The 24,140-nt window shown below is 47.1% G+C and overlaps 1 protein-coding gene across 4 annotated transcripts in view; it reads right to left on the bottom strand.

The window, feature by feature from the left end:
* KIRREL3 (kirre like nephrin family adhesion molecule 3) overlaps positions 1-24,140 on the bottom strand; it is a 262,110-nt gene that overhangs the window by 25,160 nt on the left and 212,810 nt on the right. For all 4 annotated transcript variants that reach the window (XM_039496138.1, XM_039496141.1, XM_039496139.1 and 1 more), the window contains 2 exons: positions 19,000-19,107; positions 4,543-4,652 (listed from right to left, as the gene is read on the bottom strand). In XM_039496138.1, coding sequence (XP_039352072.1) covers positions 4,543-4,652; positions 19,000-19,107 — 218 coding nt within the window. The remainder of the gene's footprint in view (positions 1-4,542; positions 4,653-18,999; positions 19,108-24,140) is intronic.

Below are 24,140 nucleotides of genomic sequence, written 5' to 3'. Positions count from 1 at the left end.
CAACAAACAAAATGCAAACAGTTACCTCTATCTCCTGCTCTAGTCTGCTTTTATGGCAGGATGGCTGTGGGGGGTCAGTTTTCTTTCTGCATTTGTTTTGCTGGTTAGTCAGTTACAACATGACACTATCGAATGACCGAGCTGCTCCTGGATACGGACAACAGCAGAGGCATGAAGGAGCTCATCCTACCCTTCCATGGCAAAGGATGGGTCGAGCCCAGGAAATTCATCTAGGAGGCTCCCCTGGGTTTTTCCATTGGCAGTGGCATTTACCCCTCCTGCAGGAGAAATCTTGGATTAGGCCCATGAACGCCCAGCGTTTCCTGTGACTGCCTCTCTCCCACCTTTTTCACAAGGCTGGTGGGTTCCCCGCTGATGCACAGACTCAAACTGGGGTAACTTCCCCCACAATTCCCATGGAGCATGATATACATATCCCTAGATCAACCACATGGATCTCCACCCCTGGGCAAATGGAGTAGAGGTGGCTGTAGCCCCAAACCCTATCCTGCCCCATTTCTGCACAAACAGGGGAAGATCTGTGGATGGAGGTTTCCTCTCCACACGCTGGCCATTGGCCCTCAGTTACAAAGATCTTTTTAATAGCAATAATTCTCCCGTATCAGGTGCCGATTGCTGTGCGGTCACATTGGCTTATGGATTCTTGATTTGAGGTGGTTGAACTAACAGACCCAGCAAGTCCCTGGGGCACAGACTGCACAGACCATGCTACTTCAAGGTTTATGCCATACCATTCCAGTCACTATACTCCAGCCATGAACCATGTGAGAGAGGAAAGGGAGAGTCGTGTCTCTGTAACCAACCCTACACTGGGCCTGTGCTGAGACTGGCAAGTCAGGTGCAAATCCCTTTTCTTCCTCAGCCAAACTAAGCTGCCCATTCCCACCAGCTCATTTCACAAAGCTCCCCGACAACCTTCTGTTGGTAAGGACGTTCCATCGCGACTGACTCCGGCTGGTTTGGAACCGGCGACTTAGGGTACGTCTATACTGCAAAAACCACCCGTGGCAGGGAGACTCCGAGCCCAGGTCTACCGGCTCAGATTTGTGCTAGGCTGCTAAAAATAGCCATTCCTGCATGGAGTGGAATTTGGGCTCTGACACCCAACACCCTCACTGGATTTCTGTTGCAGGTCAGACACACCCTTAGAGGTCAGAGCCTACCCCCGGTCTGAGCCGCTGAACAAAGATGCAGCCTGTATTAACCCCCATTGGTAAAAGGCCAGGGTCTCCTGAAGGTCTCCATTGACCCAGAGGACCCAAATTCACATGTCCCCAGAAAGACAGCACCTCCAGCTGCCCAGGGCTGTCTAGCATCATGGTGGGGCATTGGCTCGCTACTGGCCGAGAGGAGTGCGCCACCGCCTGACTCGCCCATGCAGTTCCAGTGGTTTCCCCAGGAATTGAAATTAGGGGGGGTGTTCGGACCAATGAGATATATAAAAGAGATATGAATAAAGTAAACATTTTATTAAATTTGCATAATCCTAACATAAGAATAATGCAAGTTACACCAAAACACATAACAGGTCTAGATTTAAAAAAGAAAAATTTAATTTAAATTGACTTTTGAAAAGTAAGCCATCATGGGATAAGAGGAAAGTCCTCTTGGGGATCAGTAACTGGTTAAAAGATGGGAAACAAAGGGGAGAGATAAATAGTGGTATCCTTGAGGGGTCGGTACTTGGACCAGTCCTATTCAACATATTCATCTGGAAAAATGGATAAACAGTGAGGTGGCAAAATTTGCAGATGATACTTAACTATCTTCAATAGTTTTGTAAGTCCCAGGCAGACTGCAAAGAGCTACAAAGCGATCTCACAAAACTGGGTAACTGGGCAACAAAATGGCAAATTAAATTCAATGTTGATAAATGCAAAGTAATGCACATTGGAAAGCAATCTCAACTATATATACAAAATGATGGCATCTGAATTAGCTGTTAACATTCAAGGAAGAGATCTTGGAGTCATTGTGGATAGATCTCTGAAAACATCCACTCCATGTGCAGCAACAGTCACAAAAGCAAACAATGTTGGGAATCATTAAGAAAGGGATAGATAAGACAGAAAATATCATATCGCCTCTATATAAATCCATGGTACGTGCACACCTTGAGTAGTGTGTGTAGACCTGGTCACACATCCTAAAAATATATATATTGGAATTGGAAAAGGTACAGAGATGGGCAACTAAAATGATGAGGGGTATTAAACAGGAGGAGAGATTAAAGTGACTGGGAATTTTCAGCTTAGAAAAGAGATGACTAATGGGGATAGGATAGAGGTCTACAAAATCTTGACTGCTGCGAAGAAAGTGAATAAGGAAATTTTATTTAATCCTTCACAGAACACAACTAGCAGTCACCCAATGAAATTGATAGGCAGCAGATTTAAAAAAAACCAAAAGGAAGTATTTCTTCACACAATATAAAGTCAACCCAGGGAACTCTTTGCCAGGGGATGCTGTAAAGACCAAAACTATAACAGGATTTTAAAAAGAACTAGATACATTCCTGGAGAACAGGTCCATCTGTGGCTATTAGCCAGGATGACAGGGATGCAATGCCATGCTCTGAGTGTCCCTAGCCTGTTTGCCAGAAGCTGGGAATGGGCGACAGGGGATGGATCACTTGATGATTCCCTGTTCTATTCATTCCCTCTGAAGCACCTGGCCTTGACCACTGTTGTAAGACAGGGTACTGGGCTATATGGACCGTGGGTCTGAGCCAGTATGACCGTTCTTATGTAAAAATTAATTTAATAAAAATGTTTAGTACAGAAACTCCCCAACATAATGACCTCCCAAGATACCAACAATGTGAGATAACAACCTTGGCAAATACTGCATTTTAAAAATCTTGGCCTACTGGGAAACATTTATATCAGTTTCCATTCCCAGTTACAAATCTCGCGTTCTGGAGCAAAGTGACTAAAATATAGTCCAACAAACAAATGTTTATTTAACGTGCCCCTCGCTTTTCCCTCCACCGCACTCCACTCACCGGTGTTGTCCTCGGTCAGTGGAGACTCAGAGTTCAGAGGTGCTTTCACGTTGAGTACACCTTCCAGGTGGTGGACAAAAAGGCCCAGTTTGCTCTGGCCAAAGCTGTTCGTTGTGCCACCGTTCACTCCACCGCTCTGTTGCCAATGGCCCTGCACAGTCACCTTCTGCTGTCACCTACCACTGTGACCTCTGCGAGTTGGTCTCTTGAGGTTCCACCAGCTCTCAGTGATTTCAGCTGAGCCCTCAGTGCGGGAACCTCGCTGCTAGTGCGGTCTGGGCTGTCTCTTACACAAAAAAACACTGTCCCCACAGGAACACTGTCCCCACAACAGGACTAAGCACTTAGACCTGATTGTCAGTGGTCACTTAACAGAACAAAAAAGACTATTTATGGAGCCTAATCAGCTCTGTCTTTAAACAGTGGAGAGGGACAGGTCCCCACCCTCTCTCTTGATGCCTTCAAATCGTCACAGACTAAGTACACTTCTACTGCCCTTTACTCATACAATAAGAACAACATTCCTTCCCCCCACATTCAAGTGGTTTGTAACGTAACCCAACCCCAGCCAAAATCTATCACTTGGACAACACAGCTCTGTTTGCTGGATCCCTAGGTAGATTAGGTGTGAATGTAAATATAATCTGGCCCTGAAGCCTTAGCCCCCGGCTCATCGCTAGCTGTCAGGGAGAGCTCATTTAGACTTTGCTTACAAACCATCATTTGAAATTATTAGGTTGGCCAACATCACCGAAATGAATGCACTGACATCATGAAAAACAGCTGTATAAGGAAGCAAGGAAGCTAGTCTATGTTCATACTTTTCAAATCTATTATACTTTTTCAGACACACATATTTTATCATACACTGTATAAGCTTTTAAAGTATGTCTTAATGTTTCAGTTGAAATTCAGATTTCCAAACAGTCACTAAATTGGTATGTAACTAGCTCACAAAACTGGCGGGGGGGGGGGGGTGTAGGGAAATCACTGTGCAGTTCTCCTAACTCTCTCCTAAGACGCGAGAGCCTGAGGCTCCTGCAGGTCACGACATGGCCCAGTGGCATGCTGGGAGGGCAGGACGCTACCAAAATTAACAATCTCTACCTGCAAATGACTACATGCAAATACGCTTCTTGGGCGCATATAAATCTCCAAGGCTTCTTTTCAGCCTAGCACAGTTGTTCCCCACTAATTAGTTGATTATTATATATTGTTCAACCTACTGTGCCTCCATTTGCAGTTTGCAGCAATTTCCTTAGTGAGGTGGCAAACTTTCCTTGCAATTAGCCCTGTGGGCTGCTGAGCTATCCTAATAAACGTCTCCCGGCTCATCCTCTTCATTAGCAAAGTTGCACGCAAGGAGTTTTTATGGCAGTGAAACTTACAAGTCGGCGTGACGGGCGAGAGATTTTGGCAGAGCGGCCACTGCCTTCGGCAGGTGTTAGTGCGCTCACCTGCCCTCATTATTGTCAAAGGTTACACGGAGTGACACGTGAAAGGGAATAAATCCTTACCAGGAGCTGCTTGATAGTCGGGTGTTCTTCTGTCTCCCTGCCTGAGGCGGGCTCCTTGTGCACAATCTCCACGCGGATATCGTTCTTGGCTGAAACCACGCCTTTCAGATCTGAGCAAAGAGAGGGCAAAGATGTTACTTGCATGCCGTCGTGACAGCCGAGCAAACCCCCTCCCGACATAGGTGATTACTGATAACAACTGTCACCATTAATAGATCCTATAGTAAAGAAATTGACCGTCTCAGTGACATGTTCTTTGTTTGCCATTTGCAACTGGCGAACTGCAACATGTTTTGCAAACATTAATTGAGCTTTGCAACATTTGACAAGGTACTTAAATAATATGCAGAAGTTGGTTAGTACACCACTGACATGCAGCCACCTCTGAGGTGGAGCATAGCAGTTACTTAACAGCGCACGGCACAGCTTCTCAATGACAGGAAGTGAGGCATTTTAGTGTGTCCAGTTGAATATAATCCTTTAGATCAAGTGTCGGAGGCCTGTAGCCTAGAATTAGACGGTCAGTCTCTGTTCACGAGCGAGGGGGAGAGATTATCATGGTATCAGCTTTGAAATAATGGAAGGTTCATAATGGTGATTCTAAAAGGGTAGAGCATCTGGGAGCTAGGCAGTCTGTGTGTGCAGCCATGTTGACCTGAAGGATCAAAATGTGACCTCTACAATACCAGCAAGACGCAGAATGCAGATGGGCCACTGAAGCTCTCCAGTGTGTGATGCTGGAGGAATGTGGGCACAGCAATAAAGTAATCTCTGGGGTTACAAAAGGACAAGCCTCAGTTTTTACTTTCTCTGGTAGCATATTTTCACTCACACCTCTGACACCTATAACACTGGACTGGGAGTAGAACTGGGCAGGAGTTTTTCAATGAAAAAAGCTGATGTGTCAAAATCACTATATGTTGCTGTGAAGGAATTTCTGGTCAAAGCCAGTGAAAGCGAAGAAGCAAGAGACTACAGAATGGCCAATATCCGAATGGTTACCCCCCCCCCCCCGCTTCCCTCATCCATCCACCCCCCCCACACCCGATTTCAGAAGCTCTAATTGTGTTCTGATGCAGAACAAAAGCAAATTCCCAAACCCCAGTGTTTCGCAAAACAGAATTCTTGTTTCCTAGCCGGCCCTAACTGAGAGTTAAAATAGACATTTTCATGCTACTTCTGGCACATCCTCCTTTCGCTTGGGTTGGGAACCCCATGAGAAAAGTCTTCCCAAAGTTCTTCAGGTCCTGGATGATACTAGAGCACGGAGAGGCCTTTGCAATGAACAAAGAGTCAACCACTGTTTTGGGAACCCCAACTGAGGCACGTGCAATTGCCCTGCAGCCCCCACATGCATTAGGAAGGGAAGTGGGATTTAGCGGCAGGGTTGTTTCGGGAACAACTACTTCCTTTTGGTTTCCTGAAGGACAGCAGTAGCTCTTTGAAGAAGCTGTGTTGAAAAATAAAACAAAAGCCCCAACCGCCAGGCCTGCAAGAGACGAAAGCCGAGGCTGAGACGGCAAGCGGCGATGGACACGAATCTAAACAGCCAGAGCCAAACAGCCCTAAACTTCGACGTTTGGCTCCAGACTGAGAGCTGGGTCTGCATAGCAGGACTGGCTCTTGTCTCTGCAATGGGTTGAGCCAAACCCCTAGGTTCTACCACCACCTAAACTTTGCACCCAAACATGCTCCTGCCTCCTCTAACAATAAACATTTAGAGCCAACTAGATTTTGAAGGTGTTCCAAAGAGATCTGTTTAGTTAAATGTCTTATGCCACTGTTCTCAAACTGTTGGCCAGTGGGCTGTGAAGCACTTGCCAGGGTCTGGATCCCATTTGAAAGCTAAAAATACATCCCCTGCTCTCCCACGAGTGCAGCTACTGTAACTGGCCACAGGCAAGGTGTGCAGCTGGGAGGGACGACGTGTGTGCATGATCAGGAAGGGGTGGGGAAGTGGCTAGGGCACAGTTCTCCCTTGGAGTGGGCCAGATGATAAAGTCTCAGGGTCCCATAATACTACATCTCTTGGTTCCTCACTGATCCCCTCAGGAGCTAAAAGAGACAAGTGCTGGATGGCCTGATGCTGTGCAGCACTGACAAAGCTGAGCTCCCTCAGTGGCTCACAGGATTGGGCCCTGTACAGTCAGAAAAGCCTGTGGGAAAACTGCAGCTAATTCTCATAATTAGAGCTGGGTGAAATTGTTTGGCCAAAAACTTTTTTTCTTCCCCAAGGCGACAAATGCAGATTTGGGCCAACTGAAACTTTTTGCGAATTCATGTTGAATATGCCTGATGGTGGGTGTGTGTGTGTTTTTAACTGAAACAACCTCACCTCTTCCCCCCCCCCCCAAATGCTCCCTTTTGACATTTTTGAAATGGAAGTTTTCAGTTTTTTGATTTGCACTCCTTTTTTGTTTGAATTTTTACTTCAGTCTGATTCCCGCCCCCCGTTTAAATAACACCTCCAAAATAAAAACAAATGTTTCATTTCAGGTCAAACTCAATAGACCTGTAACAAATTTGTATTTTGATTTTTTTTTTTTTTGGCTCAGCCGCTGATCTAAAAAAAAAAAAATCAGTTGTTTGCGTCGCTCTAATTATAAACCTTAGTGCTTTTCCTCCATAGATCTCAAAACACTTTACACAGGTGGCTGAATGTAGACGGAGAAACAAAGGCATAAAGACATGAAGCGATTTGCCCAAGGTCATACAACAGGTCAATCTCGGAGCCAGGACTAGACACTAGCCCCGTGCCTTATCCATGGGCCTCTGCTCCCTCCAAACAAGCCAAAACTGGTCAGATGAAACTGGCAGAGAATTTTGCCATATTTTTGTGACACCATGTGGTGTGACTGATTTTTTCCCTTATGCTAACAGGCTGGGATTCTTACTTCAGTGGCCCTATGCAGCTGAGGAGCTTGCTTTAAATCCACACCCCCGCGTGATGTTGCTAAGGTGGCTTAACTCCCTAGTTTGCTTATTGGAATGTCACGTGGACCAGCCTTACTGAAGTCCAGAGAGATCACAACCGCTTCTCCCCCGACATCCACTAGGCTGATGACTCTGTCAGAGGAGGAATTTAGGCGATACAAAATAACCAACCTGCATTTGTTAAGTACAAATCACACCAAACCAATCTATTATCCTCCAGGTTTGAACAAACTGATAGTTTGTTCCATATCTTTCCAGGTATCGAGGTTAGGCTGACGGGTCTATAATGCTCCTGGTCTTCTTTTCCCCCCCCTTTTTGAAGACAGGTGTTACGTTTGCCTTTCTCCAGGCCACTGGGCCCTCACCCAACCTCCCTGAGCTCCTAAAGATAAGCACTAATGGTTCTGAGATTGCTTCAATTAGTTCCTTAAATCCCATTCGTGGGTCACTACTCTGTGTCAGCAACTCTCGTCAGGCCTGACATACTTACTACACCTAAGACATAATGCTCTGATCATTCATTTTCTTTCAGAAAGTATGTACGTGGTGTGTATGAAGAATTATAGCTATAAACTGGAATTATGACTGTGTGTGTAAAGCAGGCATGCCGGGGGAGTTGGTAAAGTTTTGCCTAGACAAAGGAATGTGTTTGCTTCTCTGACCAGCCTGATTGCCAGGCAGAGACAATGAAGGTCCATTGATATAGTGGGTAAACAAAACTAACAAGCAGAGGAGACAGCTTCCAGCAGGGAAGAGAAACTATATCTGGGCTATAAAGCCCAGGGGTCTGAACCTCAAGTGATAAGCTAATGAATCAACTGATTTCTAATACAGTAATATTGTGTAACAAAGTGTATAGCGTGAGGTATTTCATCAAAGCCTAATACACACTAGTGATTAATACCATCATAAATTGTATGTCTTAACACTATAAAAGGATGTATGGCTACTTGATATTAGGCTTCAGAGGGCTTTTTAAAAAAAATTCTAATAAATGTATAAATCTGTTCTTATCAGAACTAGGACAATGGAAGAATTCTTCCATCAACCTAGCTACTGCCTCTTGGAGAGATGGGTTACCCGCAGCGATGTAGTTAGTGTCTACATTGGAGCGCTACAGCGGCGCAGATACAGCTGGGCAACTGTAGCAGTTTAAGGGCAGACATAGCTGAAGAGCAGCTAGACGTATTCAAGCAAACTAAGGAAATATGGTCTAGAGAAAACTACTATAAATTGGGTGCACAACTGCTTGAAAGACTGAACTCAAACAGTAGATCAATGGTTTGCTGTCAAACTGGGAGAGCTTCTCAAGTAGTGTTTCACAAAGGTCTGTCTTGGGGCTGGTACTATTCAATTTTTCATTAACGACTTGGATGATGGAGTGGAGAATAAGCTTAAAATTTGTAGGAGGGGAGCTGGGAGGGGTTGGAAGCACTTTGAAGGGCAGGATTAGATTCAAAATGCTTTGGATAATCAGTCTGAAATTAATTAGATGAAATTCAGTAAAGACAAGCGCAAAGTACTGAACTTAGGAAGGAAAAAACCAGACACGACTACACGATGAGGAATAAGTGGCTAGGCAGCAGCACTGCTGAAAAGGACTTGGGGGTTATAGTGGATCACAAATTGAATCGGGGTCAACAGTGTAACGCTGTGGTAAAAAGGGCTATTAGCATTCTGGTGTGCATTAACAGGAGCGACATATATAAGACTCAGGGGGTAGTTGTCCTGCTGTACTTGGCATGAGTGGGGCCTCAGCTGGATTACCGTGTCCAGTTGGGGGCACCACGCTTCAAGGAAGATGTACACAAATTAGAGTCTAGAGAAGAATGATCAAACATTCAGAAAAATGACCTATCAGGAAATTTTGAAAGAACTGAGCACGTTTGGTCTAGAGAAGAGAAGACCGAGGAGGGAACAGTCTTCAAACGCATTAAGGTTTGTTACAAAGAGGATGGGGATCAATTGTTCTCCATGTCCACAGAAGGCAGGATAAGAAGTAACCGACTCCATTTGCAACAAGGGAGATTAAGGGTAGATATTAGGACAAATGTTCTAACTACAAGAGCAGTTAAGCTCTGGAACGCATTACCCAGGGAAGTTAGGTTGTGGAATCCCGGTCATTTGAGGTTTTTAAAGATCAGGCTGGACACCTGTCAGGGCTGGTCTACATTTACTTGGTCCTGCCTTGCAGATGAGGCTGGTCTAGATGACCTCTCCCTGCCACTTCCAGCCCTACATTTCTAGGATTAATCCTGGAGAAATGATTTTTCTGAAACAGGGCAGGTCCCATCACTGCACAGGCCAGTCCCTCCGTGTTTCTTCACTGCTCATTTAGTTTCTGCAATGGCAAAATGTGCTGGATTGACAGGTGTGGGGTCCAAATTCTTCAGACTACACAACAATGGCAGCACAGTGCAGCCATCCTCCGCACGGCCCTGGAAGGGTCTTCACTGGGCAACGGAGGGCACTTGCACCTGCTTGGCCCATGCCCCCTTTGGCTGTCCTTCCGACGCTGCCAAAGGGCAGCTTGTTATGGGCACTGACGTGTCCATCAGCAGCTGAGACCCACTTGACGCAGGGCACTCAACAGGTCTCAGAATTTTTTGGCCACTACTGAACTACTTTCCTTTAACCCTCTGCTGATAACATATTCCTCTCAATCCAAACCTGGCCCTCTAGTCCCCCCCACACACCTCAGGCAGGCACACAGATAAACCCCTGAAAGCAGCAGCATGAAATGTTCCAAGCCTTGAGATGCTAGAAGAATGATTTCGCTCTGTTTTTTCTGTTGCGGTTTCTTGTAGCTTCCTTTTTGCTGTCCTAGACTAAGAATAATGTTCCTCGGGTCGAGGCCACCGCATTTAATCACAAGGAAAAGCCAATTACTAACTTGTAGAGCCATTTCTCAGGGGGTTACCCTTAAATAACTTGTGGACTGGTCTTGTCATAAAAGAAACAATAACAGAGGTTTATTAAAACTAGTTTAAAAGAATCGCCCTCCCGGGTAACTCTCCACTTCCTGTCTCTGTAATTTGTTTGTGACGTGCTTTGCTGCTTCTGCGTAAAGCAGTAACAGGAATTGCCTGCCCTAATCCCTGCTGTACAAGCCATAGCTGTGTCAGGCTTTTCCTGCTCTCTTGAGAAGAAATGGGGTCTGACTAGCAGATTTCAAGAGCGCCTCAGCTCTGCGATGGAGAAACTCTGACTTTATTACTGGGTCACCTAGTGCCTTCCGCGAGGTGCAGCGCAGGATTGTTTGCTGCAGCACACACTACTATTGTTTTAAATGATTCAACTAATGATCCCCTCATTAGCCTCCTGGAGAAACTAATCTACCATTTTCATCCTGGTCTACACTAAAAAGTGAGGTTGGTGCAGCTATGTCACTTGGGTCTGAAAAAACCAACGGGGGAATTCTTCCCTCAACCTAGCTACCACCTCTTTGGGTGTTGAGGTAGCTATGCCAACAGGAAATCCCCTCCCGTCGCTGTAGTGAGGGTCTACACCCCAGGTGGGCAAACTATGGCCCGTGGGACCAGCCTGCCTGGCCCTTGAGCTCCCAGCCAGGGAGGCTAGCCCCCAGCCCCTCCCCTGCCCTGCAGCCTCAGCTCGCCGTGCCACCAGCATTCTGGGCGGCGGAGCTGTGAGCTCCTGTCAGGCAGCGCAGCGGCATGGCTGGCTCCGGCCGGGCAGTGCCACGGCCAGTCCTGCTGCTCTGAGTGGCATGGAAGGGGGCAGGGAGCGGGGGAGTTGGATAAGGGGCAGAGGGTCCCGAGTGGCAGTCAGGAGACAGGGGGCTGTTGGATGAGGCGGAGGTTCTGGGGGTGTGGGGCTGTCAGGGGACAGGGAACGGGGTGGCTGGATAGGCATGGGAGTCATGGAGGGCCTGTCAGGGGGTGTGGATAGGGGTCAGGGCAGTCAGGGGACAGGGCAGTCAGGGGGGATTGGATGGGTCTGGGAGTCTGAGGGGGGAAGCAAGTGGGAGGGGGAAGATAGGGGGCAGGGGCCAGGCTGTTTGGGGCCCTACCCAGCCCTCCATACAGTTTCAGAATCCCGATGTGGCCCGCAGGCCAAAAAGTTTGCCCACCCCTGGTCTACACTGAAGTGCTACAGAGGTGCCACTGTATCATTTTAACTGTAGACAACCCCTTATTGTTAGGGAATTACTGCTGCTATTCAGCCTAAATTTGTCTGTCTAGCTCATGGTATCTTTGCTAACTAAGGTTTGTCACGGAAGCTATGGATTCAGTCCTTCAGAGGCAAATGCCCTCAACTGGGCATCTGCAAAGTGCATGCAACATCTGCTGTCTAAAAATGACATGCTAAGAAGAGGGAGATTCCATATTTAGTGTCTCTCATTGACACCAGTTTAACTGTATCCAGTTGACATGATTAATTGTTGCTAGTCCTATAAACTACCCCTGGGATCTGAGAGTCATGCTGGTGGTTTTTTTTTTGTTTCATCACCAGTACTAAAAGTTCTACGTGCCAACTCCTTCCCTCAGTGAGGCCCATGAAACACTAGAGCCTTCAAATTATGTCACCTGTGGGACCCCCATTGCCTGCAGGTGTAACTGATTGCAACTTGGTAAACCAGTCTGTTGCTGATGCACAAAACCAAACAGACTCCTAGTGACCTGTCCCAGAGCTTCACTTGCTCTGCTGGACTAACGGCAGCACAACACAATAAAATGTACCTGTGTCACTAAAGGCAGCAGCTCTGATGCTGAATACAAGCCAAGCAGCTCTGTTGAGGAGGAAGGGGCCATTTTTGCATGCTAGAATCACTTTGTTCCAATACCCCTCCCCCAGAGACGCTCTATTCTGGGGCTCCAGGCACAGCTTTAGGGGACATACACTGGACCACCTTTGCCAGGGCTTAGCAGCCACTATCAGGGACAGGTTATCCAGTGCCCTGCACCCAGGCTCCCATCATGACACACTGGGCCAGATTTCCTGAAGACGTGCACCCAAGTCTTTTTAAAATCTGCCCATTTATAATGGGATATAGAGATTTTTGAAAAATCTGGTCCTGTACGCTCAGCTGTTTCACAACCAATTCTGGCTCTAAACCACCCCTCTGTGTCATTTTGTCCATGAGGCAAGCCAGCCTAGTCAACCATCAGCCACATCACTGCTACCTCAAGCGTGGCCGCGAAGCAAAAGGTTACACGCAGCCCTTCCTCTGGCATTCTGAGCGGCGCATTTCATTAGCACAATTGCCTCCCGCACACATTGTTTATCAAGTGCCAGCCCAACGGCGTCCCTGCGACAGCATCTGCTGCCTGAGCAGGCTTTGACCCCACAAAGCTGTTTAAACAAAGTGGCGAGAGCTCCCTTCGGTCTGAGTGGGGAACAGAACTGCTGGAGCAGGTTCCCAGACGGAAGGCAGGCTGCGTGACAGATGGCTGCACAGGAACAAATGCCCTGCCCTGAGCTTGGGCGTTTGATCTGTTTTCCTCATTTATTTATTGATTTTGGACCACGATCTGAACCTCTTTTGGCTTCGGCCCGTTAAAACTGAAGTTATTGAAAGGAAAGCTCGCTTTTTGGCTAAGGTCAATTACATCTCTGATGTGGCCTCCACCAGGGGACTCTTGCCTAGCTTTGTAGGGGGACAGGCTCTGTGATCTAACTGGCCTGCACCAATCCTAAAACCAAGGAGCACCCTAACCCAGTTAAGAGTATGGGAGGCCCAGGTTGGGTGCCAATCCTGCCTAGATGTTTGCCTGCAGTTGAGCAAAGTATCTATTGACACATGCCCCCAGTCATTGTATTAACTGCATGCCTCTAACATCAATGGCTTTATCCTGTGATATGGAGAAGCATTATCACCCTCATTTTTACAGATGGGGAAACTGAGGCATGGCCAGCTGACGTGACTTGCCCCAGGTCACACAGAGAGTTCAGTGGCAGAACCAGGAGCTGAGCCCAGTTCTCCTGCGTGCAGTGCTTTAATCACAACTGCCTATTCTTCTTGGTTTCATGTGGGCAATGCTTTTGATGGCAGGAATCAGGCCCTGCCTACAGACCCTACAACTACCGGCCTCAGCACTTGGTCTGCTGGGCTAAACAACAAGATCTGCTCTGCTGTGCAGGGCTCCCATCTGTTAATAAGTGAGGTGGATATTTATTCCTCTGCTTTTCCCTTGCTGTATATTTCCGAGGCGATGCAGCATGTGCTATTGCGCCTCTACACCCCTGTATTCACACACTACTGCAGTGATGTTTGGACAAACTATGCCTTGTGAGGTCTCACTTCAAACTGACAGCACACTAGTCATTAATATTGTAAAATGCATGCGTTAGCCTTGTATGTGAAGTTATGAATTCCCACCGTACAATGTAACTAGACCATGTTTAAGAAGACAGCCTCGCCTAGGTAAAGGTGATAAGGGCTGTCCTAGACAAAGGACCATTTACATATTAGCCATAAACAAAGCAAGCAAGTAAAACTAGTGGGGTTTGTTTTGAGCCCGAACTCAAGTGCCAGAAAATTAACATGGCTCCTGCACCACAGAGGCCCGGGAGACTGAGCTCCCAGGAGGCCTCCCTGTCTTTGAGAACAAAGGCAATTCTTTGCGAGTATGAGGGACAGAGAGATACCAGCTTCATCTTCTTATGAAGAAGAGAGAAACCAGCACCTCATACTTCTGTGGAAGGTCCTGACAGATAGACAGTCAGCCATGCTGGACCAAAAGTAATTGGTGAGCGAAACCATCTTAAACAAAGACTGTAGCTTCCTCCATTAAGTTTTAGATGCGTTTTCACTTCTATTTGCTGGTAACCAGCTCTGCTGTTATTTATTGTACTTGGCATCACTTAACCTATGGCCTGTTGTGAATAAACTTTAATCTAAACCAACCCAGGGCTGTGTTTGAAATGAAGGAATTGTTAAGTCCCGTTAAGGTGGCAAACTGTTGGGTATGGTCTCTTTAAGGCGCAAGCAAACCTTATTATTTCTCGGCGTGCTCCAGGAGGGGGGCTGGCCACTTTCACACAGGTGATTTTGGGGACAGTCAGAACTGGTGGTGTGTTGGGGTCATCCCAAGTCAAGGAAAGTGTGGGCCCCTTGCTGAATGAGGGAGGGAACCTAGTGATGGAGGATGTGGAGAAAGCTAGTGTACTCAATGCTTTTTTTGCCTCTGTCTTCACAGACAAGTCAGCTCCCAGACAGCTGCACTCTGCAGCACGGTATGGGGAGGAGGTGACCAGCTCTCTGTGGAGAAAGAAGTAGTTCGGGACTATTTAGGAAAGCTGGACGAGCACAAGTCCATGAGGCTGGATGCGCTGCATCCGAGGGTGCTAAAGGAGTTGGCCGATGAGATTGCAGAGCCATTGGCCATTATCTTTGAAAAATCATGGCGATCGGGGGAGGACCCGGAAGACTGGAAAAAAGCTAATGCAGTGCCCATCTTCCTTCTTCCCTTTTTTAAAGATCCAGGGAACTACAGGCCAGTCAGTCTCACCTCAGTCCCTGGAAAAATCATGGAACAGGTCCTCAAGGAATCAATCCTGAACCACTTAAAGGAGGGGAAAGTGATCAGGAACAGTCAGCATGGATTCACCAAGGGCAAGTCATGCCTGACTAACCTAATTGCCTTCTATGATGAGATAACCGGCTCTGTGGATGAGGGGAAAGCAGTGGATGTGCTATTTCTGGACTTTAGCAGAGCTTTTGATACAGTCTCCCACAGTATTCTTGCCAGCAAGTTAAAGAAGTCTGGGCTGGATGAATGGACGGTAAGGTGGATAGAAAACTGGCTAGATGGTCGGGCTCAACGGGTAGTGATCAATGGTTCCGTGTCTAGTTGGCAACCGGTATCAAGTGGAGTGCCCCAGGGGTCGGTGCTGGGGACGGTTTTATTCAATATCTTCATTAACGATCTGGAGGATGGTGTGGACTGCACCCTTAGCAAGTTTGCAGATGACACTAAACTGGGAGGAGTGGTTGATACGCTGGAGGGTAGGGATAGGATACAGAGGGACCTAGACAAATTAGAGGATTGGGCCAAAAGAAATATGATGAGGTTCAACAAGGACAAGTGCAGAGTCCTGCACTTAGGTCAGAAGAATCCCATGCACTGTTACAGACTAGGGACCGAATGGCTGGGCAGCAGTTCTGCAGAAAAGGACCTAGGGGTTACGGTGGACGAAAAGCTGAATATGAGTCAACAGTGTGCCCTTGTTGCCAAGAAGGCTAATGGCATTTTGGGTTGTATAAGTAGGGGCATTTCCAGCAGATCGAGGGATATGATCATTCCCCTCTACTCAGCACTGGTGAGGCCTCATTTGGAGTACTGTGTCCAGTTTTGGGCCCCACACTACAAGAAGGGTGTGGATAAATTGGAGAGAGTCCAGCGGAGGGCAACAAAAATGATTAGGGGGCTGGAGCGCATGACTTATGAGGAGAGGCTGAGGGAACTGGGATTGTTTAGTCTGCAGAAGAGAAGAATGAGGGGGGGGATTTGATAGCTGCTTTCAACTACCTGAAAGGGGGTTCCAAAGAGGATGGATCTAGACTGTTCTCAGTGGTAGAAGATGACAGAACAAGGAGTAATGGTCTCAAGTTGCAGAGGGGGAGGTTTAGGTTGGACATTAGGAAAAACTATTTCATTAGGAGGGTGGTGAAGAACTGGAATGGGTTACCTAGGGAGGTGGTGGAATCTCCTTCCTTAGAGGTTTTTAAGGTCAGGCTTGACAAAGCCCTGGCTGGGATGATTTAGTTGGGTTTGGTCCTGCTTTGAGCAGGGGGTTGGACTAGATGACCTCCTGAGGTCCCTTCCAACCCTGAGATTCTATGATCCTGCCAGGTGTGACCAAAACTGGTGGATGCAGGCTGGGGCTGTTTGGTAGGCAGGCTGCTGAGGTCCGAAGCACTGACCCACAGCTGCACAGCACAGACATGCAGGATTTAGCATGCTTGTCTGCTGGCTGGCTGTGACCAGAGCAGCGGAGCATTTAAGGCACTCAGGGTTACAGGCAGGTAGTGACACAGGCCCTCACTGCTCTGGACTGCACCCCAAAAGGCAACAGACATACATTTTGAGTGGAGCTTGCTTCGTGCTCACTTGTTTTTTTCATGCCACTCATGGGGCCAAGATCTGCTCTCGGTTACAGCCATGCCGCGCCACTGAAATCCATGGAAGCGTTGTATGTTCAGAACTGCGTCATTTCTTGAGGTGCCTAGTCTGGAGCACCCAAGTTTAAAAATCACTCAAGCATAGCAGCAGTGCAACCCCGCCCACTGCCCCGGCAGTGACAACAGCTGTTATCCCGGTTATACGTACAGGGCGCTGAGGCACAGAGAGATGAAGACCCAGATCCTCAGGAGGTGCCGTTGAAACCAGTGGGTGGAAGGTGCCTGAACACCTTTGAGGATGTGGGAAAAAGTGGAGATGTTCCTTTGCTGAAGGGCACGAGGAATCTTTGAGAGCTAAGGCTGATGAGGCCAAGCAGACCTACCAAAGCACAGAGAGCCAGACAGCAGGCAACCTCTGAATTCTACTCCAAAGGTTTGCGAGAGCAGGCAGCAGCACGCCAGTTGCTATTCCAACTGTCGAGCCTTTGAGTAACTGACACGCTCAATCTCTGGCATTGCTTCCCACTCTAAGCCTCGGTGGCCTCCATTGCATATCTGATCTATCATCATCGCATTAATGTTAGAGTGTATGTCCCGTAAAGAACCCAGCACCATCTGGTTCCATCAAATAAGAAGCGTATAATGAGCCACATGCACCTCCCTCCTTGGAATGATACAGTGCATGTGTGGCTTTCTAAAAGCGACGGGGAAAAGCATGGCTGATTATGTCTGACCATTGACATGGTAACAACAATTTGGCCCATTTTCTGTCGGGCTGCTTGAATCACACATCGTTGCTGAACGATTCCAGCAAAACTGAACTGGCTCGTCTCCGGTCCATCACAACTAGCTACCAAAATGCAAGATGAATGACTGCCCAAGATTTAATTTGCTAATATCTGCAAGAGCCGCTAATGGGGTCGGGAGAGTTCAAAACCAGACGTCATTATTGCTCTTAAAAGTCCACGCGTTGCTGCTGTACGAGGCCAGCCGTTTGTTACCCAAGTCCAGGAGGAATTGGAGCTCTTTGATTTCTTTGCAAATAATCAAAAAGGAAAACCAACTGCATTTCACTGGCAACTAAACAAAGAGCTTATGAACAGCTTTGGCGGGGCTGTTTCTGTTGCAGAGTCCCTATAGCTGGAAGCACCGTCAAGGATTGCTTGTTCTCCAACGCTGTTTTAGATGCTCAAAACAATCACGCTCCTTTCCCTGATGGTTTGATCCTTTTTCATTTAGCCAACAATCATGCTTTAATTTCTCTGTGGTTTTTTTAATGAGGCAACATGATCCTGAGCTGTTTACCCCTTCATTCCTTTACCTGCGCCTTTCATGTCGTTTTAATTTATAGTCCCACTGCAGCAAAGCACATAACACCCTAGGCCCTACATAAACACCAGAGACTGGAATTTCTTATTATGAACATGCATATTTTAGAATGATAAAGTGGACTAAAAAATAGAATCTGGAACACACTTTGCACCCGCTCCTAGATCAGAGGCCAAAACTACTTCAAGATTTGTATCCTGCCTGTACGACATAACTTTACCATGGGAGTGCGGAGTAGTGTGGAACATTCTGTAGCCACGTGTGATAAACATATTACCTCGGTGTCAGGCTGGTGAATTCAGTATGGAATTCCTCTGTGAATTACCCTGTTCGCTTCTTACATACCCACTCGCCCAGTGTCACCCTCTCTCCTCCGCCTGCGCTTTCATCCCTTGTGCCGGTAAGGCTCCCACAGCACAAGTGGGTATTGCAGTCTGCATTCCCTGCAGTGTAGACAAGCCTCAGGCCCCCAGGACTCCACCAGGCCAGTGGCCTGCAGACCCTCTGCTGGATGAAGCCACCATCAGTGTTGCTCTATGAACAGATTGGGTCGGGTTGCCACCACCTCTGCACGACATCTCCCTGAGACAAGAGTTTAGCACAGTCTGCTAGCTCACGGATAGGCAACTTGTTGCTGCTACAGGCTCAGCCCAGAGATGAGGGACCCAAAGAGTTTGTTACCATTGATCGTTTGGCTGATCTCAGACAAGTTCTTAGCAGGCAGGTGTCCCCATCAGCCTACAGACCTGGCAGAGCCATGGATTTGCACTCACCTTTCATCCTGAGATCAAGGGAGGGACAGCACCTGGGAAGCTCCTGCTGCCGTCCCCCGTGCTCTCATAGAATCACAGAATATCAGGGTGGGAAGGGACCTCAGCCGGTCACCTAGGTCCAACCCCCTGCTCAAAGCAGGACCAATCCCCAGACAGATTTTTGCCCCAAATCCCTAAATGGCCCCCTCGAGGATTGAGCTCACAACCCTGGGTTTAGCAGGCCAATGCTCAAACCATCGAGCCATCCCTCCCCTGTAGACACAAGTGAGCTCGGTTTCCAGGACTCTGTCTGCCCCAGCGGTTGTGTTTAAAATGAAAGAAAGGGAAGGCACTTACTTCTCTGCGAGCGTGCACAGCAGAAGGCTACGATGGTGGCCATCAGCACCAGAAATGCCACGCCAGCCCCCACAGCGACGCCTATGATCACCGCCATCGGCACCGACTCTGCAAGAGGAACGAGGGAGCCAGTGAAGTGCAGAAGTGTCTGAGTATCACCTTCCCCTGCCCCGCTGCCTAACCCCCCCCGGCTGCCATAACCCCACTCCTGGCGAGTGTTGGGTCTGTGCACTGGCTTCTTAGCTCTCCTGCCCATCCCCGCCCAATAACGATGCTGGTCTTGGACCGGGTGGATGACGCATAGTGCAACACAAATGAGCTTGACTGTAACTTGACTGTCCTCGGGAGGACACAGGGTGTCGGAGAGCAGACATGTACAAGTATGACTCGCTTCGCTGGCCCCTGGATAGCTCCGTTGCTCTGCTCTAAATGGGGATGGGGGTGGGATTCCAAAGAGTCCTCCGAAACGTAAGGTCAGCTGCATTGGGAGGCTAAGACTGGAAGAGCAGGGTGCTGCAACTCAAGATGAAGGTGCCTCGGCTGGGCTCTGGATTGGAACAGCAGAGCTGGTGGAGTGATCGGGGAGAGGCTGCTCCATGCTTGTGTATTTATGCCCATGAGGAATTTGCTTTTTAGCTCCCTGCTGGGATTTTCAGCCTGCAAAGCTGATTTTTGGAAGCGGTGCCAGACCACGTTTTGCAACAGAAAAAAAAACAACAAATCATTTTTAGGGAAGCTTGTAAGTTGGTCCCAACAATCTTGTGATCCCCTGGCAAATCTCTAACGAGATCACCACCCCAGCACTTCTACTGAATAGCCCATGTTAATATCGCAATTATTTAACACAATTATATCTAGTTGTCTACATTTAATGCTGCCCAGGTCTGACCCAAACCTCACTGAAGGCAGAGGAAAGACTCCCACTGACATCAATGGGCTTTGGGTAAGGGGTCATCTAAATAGCAGGTATATGGTAGAGTCCATAGCCTTGCAGTGAGATCCATTTCCTTGGGAGTGGCATCATGCCGCACCACCAAAGCTCTTTTCTAAAATGATGACTGCTCCATCTCGTTCTGGGGACCCCACTGCCAGAGATCACTCTGCCTTCATGGGAAAAGATGTTGTGCATGCTGCTAACTTCACTGGGCTTGTTCCATTTTAAACACTAGCTACCTATTACTGCCAAAGATCCCAGCAGAGGGCAGGAGAGGACAAGCAGAGGGGATTAAAAAAAAGAAGGCAGCTGGAGAATTATTGCAAGAAAGAAACAGCCAAGCTGGAGTCAGATTTATGTCCCTTTCTTCTTGTTATTTTTTAAGAGACGGAACCAACCAAACTATGGTTTAGCACATTCTTCCCTACGTTTATTAGGAGCTGGGGAAACGTTTGGGAAAGGGGGAGCCTATACAGGAAGCATAGGCTCCACCTAAACCAAAATAGAACCAGATTGCTGGCACTTGGTCAGAGCAGTTTTTAAACTAAGGGCTGGGGGAAAGCCGACAGGTGCGGAGGAGCACGTGGTTTGGGCAGAGACATCCCTTAAGGGAGGATCTATTAATGGAGATTCTCTATGTCCTCATAAGGAGGAGAGGACGGAAGATGATAAAATAAAGATAGGCTCTGCTGAGAAACAGTCAAATTCAATTATATCATGTAATGGCAGACAGCTAAAAAGTGACAAGTTTTTAAAGTGCTTACATACAAATGCTGGAAGTCTAAATAGGAAGATGGGTGAACTAGAGTGCCTCGTATTAAATGAGGATATTGGTATAATAGGCATCACAGAAAGGAGGATAATCAATGGGACACTGTAATACCAGGGTACAAAATATATCGGAAGGACAGTAAAGGTCATGCTGGGGGGGGGAGTGGCACTATATGTGAAAGAAAGCATAGAATCAAATGAAGAAAAAATCTTAAATGAACCAAATTATACCATAGAATCTCTATGGATAGTAATTCCATGCTTAATAATAAGAATATAGCAGTAGGGATATAGTACCTACCACCTGACCAGAATGGTGACAGTGACTGTGAAATGCTCAGGGAGATTAGAGAGGCTATAAAAAAAAAATCAATAAAAATGGGGGATTTCAGCTATCCCCATATTGACTGGGTACCTGTCACTTCAGGAAGGGATGCAGAGATAAAGTTTCTTGACACCTTAAATGACTTCTTCTTGGAGCAGCTAGTCCTGGAAATCACCAGAGGAGGGGCAATTCTTGATTTGAACCTAAGTGGAGCACAGGATCTGGCCCAAGAGGTGAATATAGCTGGACCGCTTGGTAATAGTGACCATAATATAATTAAATTTAACATCCCTGTGGCGGGTAAAGCACCAGAACAGCCTAACACAGTAGCATTTAATTTCAGAAAAAGGAACTACACAAAAATGAGGAGGTTAGTTAAACAGAAATGAAAAGGTACAGCACCAAAAGTGAAATCCCTGCAAGCTGCATAGAAACTTTTGAAAGACACCATAATAGAGGCTCAACTTAAATGTATACCCCACATTAAAAACATAGTAAGAGAACCAAAAATGTGCCACTGTGGCTAATCAACAAAGTAAAAGAAGCAGCGAGAGGCAAAAAGGCATCTTTTAAAAAGTGGAAGTTAAATCCTAGTGAGGAAAATAGAAATGAATTGTAAAAATATAATTAGGAAGGTCAAAAAAGAATGTGAAGAACAGCTAGCCAAAGACTCAAAAAGTAATAGCAAATTTGTTTTTAAGTACATCAGAAGCAGGAAGCCTGCTAAACAACCAGTGAGGCCACTGGACGACCGAGATGCTAAAGAAGCACTCAAGGACGATAAAGCCATTCTGGAGAAACTCAATGAATTCTTTGCATCGGTCTTCACGGCTGAGGATATGAGGGAGATTCCCAAACCTGAGCCATTCTTTTTACATGACAAATCTGAGGAACTGGAGGTTTTGGAACAAATTAATAATCTAAACAGTAATAAGTCATCAAGAGCAGATGGTATTCACCCAAGAGTTCTGAAGGAACTCAAATGTGAGATTGCAGAACTACCAACTAGTTTGAACCTATCATTTAAATTAGCCATCCTCCAATCATTTGGTACAGAAGCTGACGTGATGCCAATTTTTAAAAAGGGCTCCAGAAGTGATCCCAGCAATTACAGGCCAGTAAGCCTGACTTCAGTACTGGGCAAATTGGTTGAAACTATAGTAAAGAACAGAATTGTCAGACACATAGATGAACATAAATTGCTGGGGAAGAGTCAATGTGGTTTTTGTAAAGGGAAATCATGCCTCACAATCTACTAGAATTCTTTGAGGGGGTCAACAAGCATGTGGACAAGGGGGAATTCAGTGGATATAGTGTACTTAGATTTCCAGACAGCCTTTGCAAGATCCCTCATCAAAGACTCTTAAGCAAAGTAAGCTGTCATGGGATAAGAGGGAAGGTCCTCTCATGGATTGGTAACTGGTTAAAAGGTAGGAATAAATGGTCAGATTTCAGAATGGAGAGAGGTAAATAGTGTGTTCCCCAGGGGTCTGTACTGGGACCAGTCCTATTCAACACATTCATAAATGATCTGGAAAAAGAGTAAACAGTGAGGGGACAAGATTTACAGATGATACAAAATTACTCAAGATAGTTAAATCCAAAGCAGACTGCGAAGAGCTACAGAAGGATCTCACAAAACAGCAGATGAAATTAAATGTTGATAAATGCAAAGTAATGCCCATTGGAAAACATAATCCCAACTATACATATAAAATGATGGGGTCTAAATTAGCTTTTACCACTCAAGAAAGAGATCTTGGAGTCATTGTGGATAGTTCTCTGAAAACATCCACTCAATGTGCAGCAGCAGTCAAAAAAACAAACAGAATGTTGGGCATCTGTAAGGGTGTGGACTCACCCATGCAGCACCTCTCACTAGTCATCTGAGGGAATTAGCTCATCCCAGCTCCAGAGCGCCCTTTGCAGGCTGGTGATTCGCCTTACCTCACTCTGGCCCCCTGTGTCCCTCCCAGGACCCGGTGCCCCATTATCTGGAGTGCTGCCCCCGGCAGTAACCCCACAGTTCTGGGTCTCCCAGGGGAACCCCCACCCCCTATCCCCACTTCGCCTCAGTCTTGGCTACTGCCAGTCATCACTTAGCCCCCATTCACTGGGGCAGCCTGCACTGTATCAGCCACTCATCATAGGCAAAGGGGTTTGGACCGGCTGCCTCTGTCTACCCATGGGCTGCACCTTTGCAACCCCAGTACCCAGTTGGCCTTACCCTAGGCCTGCAGCCTGGGGGAGGTTTCCAGGCCAGAGCTCCCCAGCTCCTCTTGCCTTTCCCTAGCCCTGCTCCACCTTAGGTACCCAGGTACACTCCCTGATAGCCAGGTCCTTCTCCCTCTAAAGGCAGAGAGAGACTGCTCCCTCTGGCTTCCCTGCCTTCTTATAAGGCCCAGGTGCTTAGTTTGGGGCGTGGCCCCAGCTGCAGCCACTTTCCCAATCAGCCGGGGTTTTACTCCCTTGCCCAGCCCCAGCCCTCTGCAGGGCTTTTCCAACCCCTTCCGGGCTGCAGCGGCTGTTCACCCTGCTACAGCATCATTAAGAAAGGGATAGATAATAAGACAGAAAATATCATATTGCCTCCATATAAATCCATGGCACGCCCACACCTTGAATACTGTGTGCAGATATGGTAGCCCCATCTCAAAAAAGATATATTGGAATTGGAAAAGGTTCAGAAAAGGGCAACAAAAATGATTAGGGGTATGGAACAGCTTCTGTATGAGGAGAGATTAATAAGATTGGGACTTTTAAAATAAGGGGGGATATGATAGAGGTCTATAAAATCATGACTGGTGTGGAGAAAGTAAATAAGGAAGTGTCATTTACTCCTTCTCATAACACAAGAACAAGGGGTCACCAAATGAAGTTAATAGGCAGCAGGTTTAAAACAAACAAAAGGAATTATTTCTTCACACAACGCACAACCTGTAGAACTCTTTGCCAGAGGATGTTGTGAAGGCCAAGACTATAACAGGGTTCAAAACAGACCTAGATAAATTCAGGGAGGACAGGTCCATCAATGGCTATTAGCCAGGATGGGCAGGGATGGTGTCCCAAGCCTCTGTTGGCCAGAAGCTGGAAATGGGCGATGGGATGGAT

This window comes from Mauremys reevesii, linkage group 12 (genome assembly GCF_016161935.1).
Source record: "Mauremys reevesii isolate NIE-2019 linkage group 12, ASM1616193v1, whole genome shotgun sequence".
Classification (NCBI taxonomy): Eukaryota; Metazoa; Chordata; order Testudines; family Geoemydidae; genus Mauremys; species Mauremys reevesii.
This window is presented reverse-complemented; position numbering and strand designations above follow the sequence as displayed.